This window comes from Scleropages formosus, chromosome 19 (genome assembly GCF_900964775.1).
Source record: "Scleropages formosus chromosome 19, fSclFor1.1, whole genome shotgun sequence".
NCBI classification, from domain to species: domain Eukaryota; kingdom Metazoa; phylum Chordata; class Actinopteri; order Osteoglossiformes; family Osteoglossidae; genus Scleropages; species Scleropages formosus.
Window position 1 is genome coordinate 12,968,307 of NC_041824.1, and position 12,329 is coordinate 12,980,635.

The 12,329-nt window shown below is 41.7% G+C and overlaps 1 protein-coding gene across 1 annotated transcript in view; it reads left to right on the plus strand.

The window, feature by feature from the left end:
- vstm2la (V-set and transmembrane domain containing 2 like a) overlaps positions 1–12,329 on the plus strand; it is a 43,640-nt gene that overhangs the window by 27,082 nt on the left and 4,229 nt on the right. The window contains exons 3-4 of the mRNA XM_029246287.1: positions 7,480–7,649; positions 8,553–8,597. Of these exons, the coding sequence (XP_029102120.1) occupies positions 7,480–7,649; positions 8,553–8,597 (215 nt within the window). The remainder of the gene's footprint in view (positions 1–7,479; positions 7,650–8,552; positions 8,598–12,329) is intronic.

Consider the following 12,329-nt stretch of genomic DNA (forward strand, 5'->3'; position numbering starts at 1 on the left):
CGTTATCCGGGAGGACGGTGTATCATGATATCCAGTTGTTGCTTTGTTTAAGGCTGTTCGTTTAATGCCTTCATGCCAACTGTCGCTATATCCTTGTCATTTGCTAAGTACTGCATGCAGCCTTGATTTTTAATTGTCAGAGAGATAATGATGGCCACGGGCAGATTTTAACAGCATCAAACAAACTCCTTTGAGACCCCCATTTATGATCATGGAATCCAGTAGTTATAATCATATTGTCATTTCTTTGTATTGCTATTGTCAAGGTAATTTTACAGACCTTGGAGCAGTGGCACTTAATTGCTTTGCTAAAAATGCTTACATACACACACTTGACTTTCTTTTGTCTTATTTGTTTTCTGGCATGTACACATTTACATTTATTCATTTAGCTGATGCTTTTCTCCAAAGCAACTTCCAATGTTAGTCTACCTATAGTTGTTTACTCATTTATACAGCTGGGTAATTTTATTAGAGCAATTTAGGGCAAGTCCCTTGCTCAGGGGTATTACAGGCACAGGTGAGATTTAAACCTGCAACCTTTGGGTACAAAGGCAGCAGCTCTAACCACTACGCTACCAGCTGTTCTCTGTCATGTATGTGCAAACCTTCCTGTGTCCTATTCTTCCTCTAACCTGCACTCTTCTGCTCATCCTATGCCGTGGATGTACAGTAGATAGAGCTTATGAAATGACCTTTGTGCATCTCAGTGATGGTAATAGTGACTGGGTTTGTCAGGAAATTGCCCTTGTGTATATACGTTGTGTCTTTTTTGTTTGGCGCAAATGATAATAGGCCACAAGCAATGTACAATTCTTTTGTAAGCATTGATCCCCGTGAGGTTTGTGTTCACATCCTGATACCTTTTACATCTTAATCCAAAAGAGGAACATCGAAACAACTATTGACACTGGGTCAACATTACGACAGCATGATGTATTTAATGACATTTATTTATGTCACAAATAAGAGTATGTTGCTCATGGGACTAGCATTACTCATTGCCATTTACCGCTGTGTAATGTCAAATCAATACAAAGTGTGTTGTGTGTCTCGCAAATGAAAAATACAATGGGATCCAATCAATTCTGGCCAAGATATGACTTCAGGGTTAGAGCACTCTTATGTGCTCCATTTGATATTCCAGTCCCTCAGACACCGTATGTCCACAGATTTACAATGGCAAATAAATTCAGAAAAGAATACCATGAAATGAGAAGAGAAAGGAAAAGTCTAAGGTGGAGAACGAATTAAGTTTTTGCATGGGTGTCAAGCTCTTCCAGCAAAAGAGAAGAGATTAAATTGAAAGTGTGGAGCTTATAATAAACTGGCAGTGTGTGACTTTGAGTATCAGAGATTAATAAAAAGCTCCTTTAGTGGAGAAATGGCAGCATGCTGGACTCTTAACCATCAGAGTTAGGCCACTAGATAAAGGACACAAGGAAAATTTTCCATTATGTGGACTGTGAAAAGGCTCAATTCTCTGGGAAAATGCAAATATCATATTTGTAGACTTTCGGTGAAACGTTGAATGTTTTGTAGATGGCAGAAACGCAGATATCTTGCCCTGGCTTTGCAACATAATGTACGAAGCAATCTTTTCTTTAGCGTTTATTTCATTGTTCATTGGTGATCTTCCACCAGTGATGAATCTGTGGCCTATTAATGGGCTGTAATTAAAATATGGATTATAACCTAGTCATCACAGGTAGCTATTGTGGTTTTATAAAAAAAAAAAAAAAAAAAGATTTTCCCTATCCAGCAACAGAACAGCGATTTTAGGTCATTATGTCTAAGTGGACTGTAAATTGTCACACTCAGCTTTACTGATGCTGGCAAAAGATATGTGGTTCTAAAAGAAGTGATCAAGAATTTAAGAATGGCTGTATTACTGAACTGAAACACTGCTGAATACATGACTATTAAATGCTGACTTTTTAAACCGATGATGTTATTAAAAAGATCATTTCCATAATTAGGGTTTTTTAGCATTTCAAACGTATTATGTGAAAATATGAATGATCAATGAATGACTGAATGAAACTTTATTAATCCCAGAGGGAAATTCACTTTGGCTGCAACAGCATATAATGCACACATACACATGCAGTAACCAAGCATATAGATGATTAGAAAAGTAAATGTTAGCAAGTTAAATAAGAAAAATAAATTAACAAGTGAATGAACAGCCAAAAGTATTTGAAAGCAAGAGAGGGAGGACTCAACTGAAGTAAGATGAGTGTAGTGAGGCATTGCGGAGTGTGATAGGACACAGTGCAGTTCAGTGCCAGTCGATCATTGAGATGCCATTCACCCTCCTTTCTTCCTTCCACTGTGAGGACTGCTTGTGGAGCCTGATGGGTGCTGGTAGAAATGACCTCCAGTAGCTCCCTGGAGCACATAAAATATATAAATATTAAATTATTTATGTGAAATGTTATAAAAAACAAAAATATGACATTACCCATGCATGAAATCCACATAAAAATAGGTTGATTACTTGACCTACTCATACTGTATGTGGTTCCAAAAGTAATTGTTGATGAGTGTCCACGGATTAATAAAAATCAAATGTAAACCCAGAATTTAAACCTTTGGACAGTTTGAATTATGCAGCAGTTATTTAAGTTTATCTGAAAGAATACAGTCGTGGCATAAGAAAATAACGTCTGACAGCTAAACAATGAACGCTCAAAGGTTTTAAGACTGTGGTTGACGCAGTGCAATTTTTGAGATCATCCAGATTTGTGCTGTTTTGCCCATTCTGTGCAGTAAGAGATATTAGAAAAGTGGATACAGATCCTTCGCTGGTGTCCTCTTGCTGCGAAGCTCGACTCAAAGATACCCCTGGTGGTTTCGCAGCCTCCCCTTTGGGGATGTCACTGGAATGGAGACGGCCGCAAAAGAAACGTGCCTTTGCCAGGAGCAGCCAAGAAGATCTGGGTCCTGCCAAGAATGAGATGCTTTCTTTGCACAGTCAGCAGCCTGATGTGCATCCCAGGAGGAGACTGTGTACTCCATACATGTGCTTATACCTTTTGTACAGGTCAAGAAACACTTTATTTCTACTTGCATATTTCCACATGGCATGTTGGTCATTCAGTCATTTTTACAGTATATATTATGCATTATGGTTATTTTACTCAAAAAAATTATATATACTGTATATATGCAGGGGGGTGTGGTGGCGCAGTGGGTTTGACTGGTTCCTGCTCTCTGGTGGGTCTGGGGTTCGAGTCCCGCTTGGGGTGCCTTGTGATGGCCTGGTGTCCCGTCCTGGGTGTGTCCCCCTCCCTCTCCGGCCTTACGCCCTTTATTGCCGGGTTAGGTTCCTGCACCCCGCGACCCTGCATGGGACAAGCGGTTTGACGGTTGTGTATATATGCATGTAGCTATAACTTACTTCACAATTTTATATCAGTAATGAACATAGTAAGACACCATGCATTCATTATATGTGGTACTATCTGTAAGTTGTAAGACTGGGTGCGGTGTGGAACTGCTGTGGCGTTATTAAATGTGGAAAATTTTAAGCAACTGAACAAACTAAATGCTGAACTTTAACAAAGGCCTCTAGACACTGGTCTTCTAGTACTGAGAGTTGAGATGTTATATGGACTACATTTTTTGAAAAGAAGAAAAAAATTTAATTATAGCATCTGCACATCTAAAATATTGCAGATATGTTCAGAAAGTGGTGTTCTTGTGTCCCTTGTACCTTCTGCGGTAGGTATAAACAGACATGGTGCTTCTGCCTAATATCGATATCACCAAAAAAATGCATAAAGAATAATGTATTGAAAATATTTAAAGTGGCATCTTGGTTTTTGCATTGTTGCACGTGATGCCAGTTGCCATCGCAGTATGGAGGAAGCGTTAGAGAAATTGCAGAAGGAGACATGCCTGCGACAGTGCGGATTATGAGCTCAGCTCCGTGGACGTGTTGCTGGAGGAACAGAAGACGGATGGCCACTAATCAGGGCTCGTGTCACATTGCTGCTGCAGGGACCCCGTGTGGCAGCCCGTCTACAGATAAGGAACAGAGAGAACAAAATAATCTGTTTTACTGCGGAGTCATAAGCACAGTTTCTGCCTCCAAAGAATTCAATTAAAACTAATTGAATATTGCTAATTTCCCTGTAAATCTCACAACAGACAACAGAAGTGACAGGGAAGCGGACATGCTTACGGCTGGACTCTTAGTTGCGATGGCGCACGAGAAACCATTTACAGGAACATTACTCTGAGGGGCTTCCATCCCTGCCGCTGCGCCGACAGATGCCTCGACAGATGCACGCAGCACACTGTGTTTTTGTGGCTGCTGCTGCCGCACTCTGCGCCTTTCCACGGATTCTACTAGAATGCCCATTCTTTCCAAGGGAACGCTGTCCCCGGAAGCGCCCGGCTGTCACCCAGGCCGCTACAGAGCCAAATCTCTCCCAAACTGAGCAAATTGAGATGAATAATGTAGGAGTACCAGCAAAGTCTCAAAGGCTGTACAGGCTGAACACACTACTTAGGAAGAGTACTCCGCTCTATGAAATGTTTTGGAATAGCAAGAGTCTGTATGTGACATGCAAGGAAATGGATTTGAAATAAGATGAATGCGGTGCACAATGCAGTAAAATGAATAAGACCAACACTGAAATGAAAGTGCTATGCTTGACTGAATGTTGCCTATTATTAAATAAATGTAATGTAATGATGTGACCGTGATATATGGTGTGAAGAATTTGAAGCGGTGTTCAAATTGGGTGCTGGGGATGAACGGTACTCAAAACGGAATGAGTTGATCACAGCAGAGAAGGGTAACAGACGTTTGTAGCGTCAGGCTTTGTGGGAATGTGTTTTGTGCGCTCATGTGCTACTCGTGCTACTCATGACCCATCTCCCGGATGTGGGAGTGCCACTTCCTTACACTAAAAAGAGAGGAAACGGCTACAGCGGGGGTCTCAAACTACCTGGCCCACAAGATGTTGTGATAGGGTCCTCAGTATGCTGCACAATGTATTCCAGTGCACAAGTAAAGTCATTCACTTGAAACTTGGTGTGTTTGCTTGCAGTGCCAGTTATTGTTCTGCTTTTAAAACTAAGCAAACGTGTGAAGCCTTCCGGACTACGCCCCTTTTAGAAGTTGGCAGCGACCTGCAATCCCCTCAACTATGGCCCTTTGGAAACCGAAAAGAAAGGTTGATCTTGAGCAGAGACAAGTTCAAGAAAAATGGACTGTGTTGAGTATAATGGAAATGCAACCAGCTTGAATTGCAAATAAAGACTAGCAGTTTTGAGAGAATATAATGATAGATGTCACTGTACAACAATGCATTCTAACACATGCAAAAATACCAAGGCGAGCAAACGGATGCACGTGTGAGGATACTAATTGTCTATGGATATATACTGCTACTATAAAATGCACAAATATCAAAATGTGAAACACAAGGCTTTAAAATTGTGCTTCACTAATAAAGTTCTTTTTCCCTGTTACATTACTGCTGAGCATGAGTTCTGGTCAGCCCACTGAGATTTTGAGTTTGAGACCCCTGAGTTATAGTACACAGGCTATAATGTGGATACTGTACCACAGTAATTAGCTCAGTTCTTATCCATACTACAAACAAACAACCCGTTTTAAGCACAGTCAAGTTTAAATGTCGTGTAAAACGAACATGACTTTTGTGATTTTGTTTCAATGGGGTTATTGGTTGTGATCACTGAAAATGGCTGTATGGATGTGTCAGTTTTAGTTTGCTGTATGTAACCTAAGCTTTTATTTTCAACAAATAGACAGACATGGCTGAAAGTATTGGTACCCCTGCATTTTCTTGACGTAATGCACCATTCTTCTTGAAAAGTGTTTAATTAGTTTTGTCATCCATACCATCCATTTCTTTGGTGTGCAGTGGAAGAAAAGGAAAAAAAAAAAAAAAGCAGTGAAAAGAACTGAGTTCTTGCATGTTCTTCAAAGGCAATCAACAATGGCCTGGACAATATTATTGATACCCTTTAGAAGTTATAAGAAATAATTGTATTGCACTTCTGCTTCAAGTGGACTATTGTCTTTTAATTAGTATCAGTATAAGTTTATGGCCTGTGGGACTGTCGCCAACATCCCTGAACATGGGCGCAAGAGAAAAATTGATCTAAGACTGAAGAAAACGATTGTTTGAATGGTGGAGAAAGTACCAAGGAAAACTTCAAAACGGGTTCAATCTAACCTTCAAGCCCAAAGTGCAGCAGTGTCAAGTTTCATCATCTATCACGAAACACAAAAAAGCCCAACTGGACTTTGCCAAAATCATTTTGACAAAATGCATGTTGACAAGCTACAGTCCTTCTGGGAAAATGTCCTTTGGACAGACAAAACAAATTTTTTTGTAAATCACACCAACACTATGTTCACAGAAAGCAAAATGAAACTTTCAAAGTGAAGAACACCATCTAAACCATGAAACACAGAGGAGTCTTAGTGATGTTCTAGAGTTGCTGGGTTGCTTTGCTGCCTTTCGCAACCTTGTTCCTTGAATCCGTATGTAGCACAATGAAATCGGAAGACTATAAAGGCCTTTTGGAGCAAAATGTCCAGCCTAGTGTCAGTATCTCAGTGGCAGGTTATGGGTCCTCCAGCACTATGACTATAACACATCCCAAAAAGCGCTGAAGAATGAATGAGGAGAAAACATTGGACTGTTCAGAAGTGGCCTACCATAAGTCCTGATCTGAATCCTGTTTGAATATCTATGGAAAGAGCTGAAACTCACAGTTGGGAGAAGGTTCCCATCAAACATGAGAGAACTGGAGAAGTTCACCAAAGAAGAGTGGCCCCAACAATCAGATGAGAAGTGTAGAAATCTCCTTCGTGTCTAGATAAAGTGCTTGCTTGTAGTTATTGTCACGAAAGGCTGCGCTATGAATGGTAAGGTTAAGGGTCTCAATATTTTTGTCCATGTAAATGTTAAGTCCTTAATCAAAAGCAAAGTTTCTTTTGTTACTTGTACAATAAATAATGGTGGATGACAGATGCTTTTGACAGTTTCATCTTAGTTCAGAGAAAATTGTGAATTTTTTTTTTTTTTTTTTTTTTTTTTTTGAGAAGTGCTTTTGACCAAATCTGCATCAGTTCTGAATTTTTGGTTTTTGAAACATCTCAAGACTCGAATCTGTATTGCATATATCAAATTATGATAGTTGAATGATATAATAATTAAAACGATGGTGCTTCTTGGATTTCCTTTGCAGATATAACAGATCCTGTTTTTGGGCTGTAGGTACAGTATATTTGTCATGTATATCCACTATACACTGGGAGTGTATGGTGCCTTTAGAAAGTATTCATCCTCCATTATTCCTCATTTTGCAAAAAAAAAAAAAAAAGATTGCATGAGGCTGTCTGTATATTTTGCTCAGCTACAAAAAAACTTCCTAAACTACGAATGTACTTTTGTAATATTTTCCTTGCTCATGCGCTCTTCCTCACAGCGCTCTTCACAGAGGTCCCCCAAGACATTACAGCACACAGCGGAGAGGATGTCGAGATGGCCTGCTCTTTCCGGGGGGCTGGATCACCCTCCTACTCTCTGGAGATCCAGTGGTGGTACATCAGGAACTACAAAGAATGGTTGGAAAAGCCAGCCTGGACCACAAATCAGGTATGATCAGTTGACCAAATAGAAAGGCAGCTGAGAGGTTGTTCAGAGCTCATTGTACCATAGAAATTTTGCTCTCAATTAACATCCACTACAATCTTTAATAAAAAAAAGTCTACTGTTAGGCAAATTAATTTTTGTTAAACAGAGTACTTGCTGCTTGTTGGTATGTTATAGTTCCCTTTGCCTAGGTATGAAATAGTTGTTGTGATCAACAAAATGAGCTAAATATAATTTTCGTTGTCGGTGCCTTTTAAATAATGTTGTTGCAGCACTTGAAGGTGTAATAGAAAAGTACCGTGGTGCAGGTGGGCAGTTGACACCTACAGGTTTGAAGTGATTAATATTTACAGCTGATACATGTAGCCCCCAGACCCTCATGCGTGGAAGATATAGAAAGTGCACATTAAAAATGAATGAGCTCACTGCTGATAGAGCAAAGATGGAGCATATTTTCAGGGAAGTCTCTTTGAGCCGCTTTGAAGAAGGAAATGTATAAACAGTTATCCGGTAACTTCTGATGCTGCATAATTCATGAGAACCTCTTCCTCGCCACTGATGTGTAGTAGTAGTAGCTGGCTTTATTTTTTGTTCTTTTTAAGCCAAAGAGAAATTTTACGGTAAGGTTCGTTGAGGAGCTTCCCAGTTATGTTACACTACACTAATGCCAAGTGAAAGACACCCATTAACCTCCTCTGCTTTCACAAATTGCTTCACAAAAAAATCCATTATACCAGTGAAGTGGGGGCAGACCATTCTCTTTCAAACTGAGCTTTCGGGGGGAAAATGTAAAAAAAAATATAATATTATGTAATTATACCATTTATGTTTCATGTCCATTTATTACTGCAGCCAGCAGGTCTTTGGATTTGTTGCCGTTATAAACCTAAGCGTCTTCCATCGCAGGTTGTGCCACAAGAGAAGATGCCTAAAGATGCTACCAAAATAAGCGTAAGTTTTTTTTTTTTTTTTTTTTTTTTTAAATAGTGATTTATTTAGGAGGTGAGGCCGTGGCTTGCTCTTTTTTTTTTCTTTTTCTTTTTCTAAGGTCAGTCTTGGGAAAACTACGTAGTGCAGAGGTGGACTTTTCACATCACATCTTGAGTGTTTCCTTGAACTATATGCGGATGGGTTGGAGCTCTATAAACCAATGGGTAGAATTAGCAGGGAAAGCAGGTATTGTAGTGGTAAGAGCTTCACCCTTTGAAGTTGGAGGTCACAGGTTTGATTCTTTTGAATCTACTCTAGATCACTGTACTTACCCTGAACTGATGCAGTAAAAATTACCCTGCTGTGTAAAAGGGTAAATCAGTGAAAGCAGCTTAATATTGTAAGTGACTTTGGAAAAAAATGTGTCAACTGCTCTAAATGAATAAATGTAAATATAGTAGAAGGCAGCTGCAAAAGTACTGTGTGTTACAGATATGACCTGACTTCCCATTGACTCTTTTTGACGGACAAAACTTTTCGCACCTGTAACGTGCACCTCTTGTTGGTCACGGACTGACTGTACAGGAGATGTGCTGGGTTCTGGCACTGCCCTTGCGGGCCAGGCCAACACCACCCCTGTCGGTCTGGCAGCCACATCAATGACTTGGGAATTCTCTCTCTCACACACACACACACACACACACACACACACACACACACACACACACAGACTGAAACCGCTTGTCCCGAGCCTAACCCGGCAACACAGGGCGCAAGGCTGGAGGGGGGAGGGGACCCACCCGGGACGGGACGCCAGTCCTTCGCAAGACACCCCAAGCTGGACTCGAACCCCAGACCCACCAGAGAGCAGGCACAGGCCAAACCCGCTGCGCCATCACGCGCCCCCGACTTGGGAATTTCTGTACCCAAACACTCGTAGTGAGCAGTCCGGTGAGTGACAGGAATGTACCCGGTTTGGTGCTCATCCACTGCACACAATGCTATTTATTAACTACAGGAGGAAGCTGTGGAGCCCCTGTGTGAAGCAGAAGTTAGACACCTTGCTAATGACTCCTTTGGAGTTATAGCGCTTAGCTGCCGGCAGCTTAGCTGCTGGTAACGGTGAGCTACGAGCGCATTCGCTGTCTCAGCCGTCCTTTTTAGCATGCGGGATGGCCGCGTATCGCGGTCCTCGGAGGTTCCCTTCCACCGGCGGGTGCCAGCGAATTGAGAGGGTGTTGGCTCATGATGTGTGAAGGGATGCTTTTTCACAGAGGCCCTGGTTGCCATCACACCGACAGCACAGCTGTTCACCCAGCACGGGGTATCCTCCTGCTTCTCAGGTTTCCTTTGTCACATATAGCAGTTGCCGCTGCAGCAACTGTGTGTAAAGCCGCTGTACGTAGTGTGTATAGCCACAGTCCGCTGTGGATGTATAGGACCTTCAGAAAGTATTTACTCTTTCTCATTTCTACATGACATTTGCATGTATACGTTCAGCAGACAGTTTTCTCCAAAGTGATGTACATCTCATAGAAAACACAAAGTGTGCGTTACATTAGCAGGAAGAGACTTGGATGCAGACCCATGATTCTAACATAGTTAATTTGTTACTTTCCACCATATAATCTAATGCACATCATCACACGAGCAGCTTGATAAAGGTTTATTCAAATTATTGACAATTCCTAAGCACTTTTTTTAAAAAAAAAAAAAACATTTACATTACACGAGTAGGTGCGCAAAAGTTTTTATCCATTATTTAACAGTTACGATCTCAAAAGTTAAAGAGCATGGACATTTATACATTACATTTACTTAAGAGATCATGGGAGAAGTGAGCCTGGAAGAAGTGAGTTTTAAGACCTTTCTTAAAGGTAGAGAGTGATTCAGTATTTCTGAGTGAAAGGGGGAGGTCATTCCCCCAACCACATCGGAGCCATTTTTACTTTCTCTCCTTAACCGCTTGTCCTTGTCTGTGCTGTGGTGGTCTGGAGCCTATTCTTCAATCACTGGGCAGTTTAGAGTGGCAAATTCACCTGAACTGCATGTCTTTGGATAATGGGAGGAAACCACGGCATGCAGAGGGAACCCATGCAAATATGGGGAGAACATGCAAACTGGCCAGACTGAGCTGGATTCACTTCCGTTTGTGTCATTTTTTTGCCATTAAGTGAGTTTGTTGGGCCCCCATTTGGGACACACTGTACAAAGAGACAAGTGGAGGTGATGGGTTTGCAGAAACCTGTGCATATGGGGCACAGAGGTCATATGTGTTTTGCTTAATTGACAGCTGGGTGTAACCAGAGGTTTGGCCTAACACTTCTCTCGGTTCTTCCTAGACAGAAGTACCTACCTGTATAATTTCAAGAGAATATGTAATATTCAAAAGTATGTAAATGTTTTCAGAATTGCATTCAAAATGAGAACCTGAAGATGAATTCACTGATGAACACTAACCCTGATGTTTAACTGTATGATCCTGAAATGGGTCAAGTGTCCTTCATTTTCTTGAGACGTCACACCAAAATGTAAATGGGGTCCGGCTGGTGTGATGTGGAATCCAGCTGTGCTCAGCTCCATGAGTGGGGGAAAAAATAAATCTTACCAACTTTGTGAGGTCTCATACCTGAAAGCACAGCTGTACTGTCAGGAGCGCCAAGGAAATGCCTGCGGAACTTTGAAATGAAATTTTTAGAAGGAGGAAAAAAAAAAAGCAGGAGAAGGTTGTGCAAAGACTGGAAAGGCGTTGAACCCAACTATATCCATGGTCCAAAAATGTAGAAATTGGGCACAACCCCAAAGACTGTTTGTTGTCCTTCCATGTTGACCAGATGTATGAGCCAAGCAGTGGTGAACAGTAGGCCAGCTGGAGCACTGTGTGGAGCTGCAGTCTCAGTGGTGTCCAGGAGTCTCCTCAGCATTGCTTTCATTGAGCCTCCTTTGGCATAAAGGCCAATGTGAAAACACACAACAGACCCCAAGACCATCTGGGGGACTTTTTTTAGTGAAAGAGATTTTGAGCTCTTTGGCCAACAAGCAAAATATGGCAGCACAGTTTCTCATAGCACCTGAGGACATGGGTTTGAATGCAGCTCGGCCCGAGTGGAGTTTGCTTGGGATTCTTTAATGTGCTCCTGTTTCCGCCCACAGTCCAAAGACAATTTGTTCAGGTAGAGTGGTGACTGAGTCACCCACCACAAGACCCATTGTATGTAGTATGTGTAGCAGTGTAAGTCACCTTGGTGAATAAGGTGTGCGCTGATAACACTACATAGTGTGCATTGGAAGTCCCTTTAAAAAAAAGCGTCTCCTAAATGAAATTATGTAGCATAGCGTCCCCCCCGAGTCCAAAGACATCTGTTTCAGGCAAGTAAAGGAATCTAAACTCACCTGTTGTGTGTGTGTGTGTGTGTGTGTGTGTGTGTGTGTGTGTGTGTGTGTGTGTGTGTGTGTTTTACATTGCTCTGCTGTACAGATGAGTGAATGACTGTATGGAGGTCAAGGGTATTGTATCTGATATTGTAAATCACCTTATAAAGGTGTCAGCTAAATACTTTGGAGAAAGGTGTATGATGAATGAATACACACGCAGGCTGAAGCTGCTGCTCCCAAGTGGGGTCGTGGCAAATCGGAGCCTAACCCGGCAACACAGGGCGTAAGGCTGGAGGGGGAGGGGACACACCAAGGACGGGACGCCAATCCACCGCAAGGCACCCCAAGCGGGACTCGAACCCCAGACCCAACAGAGAG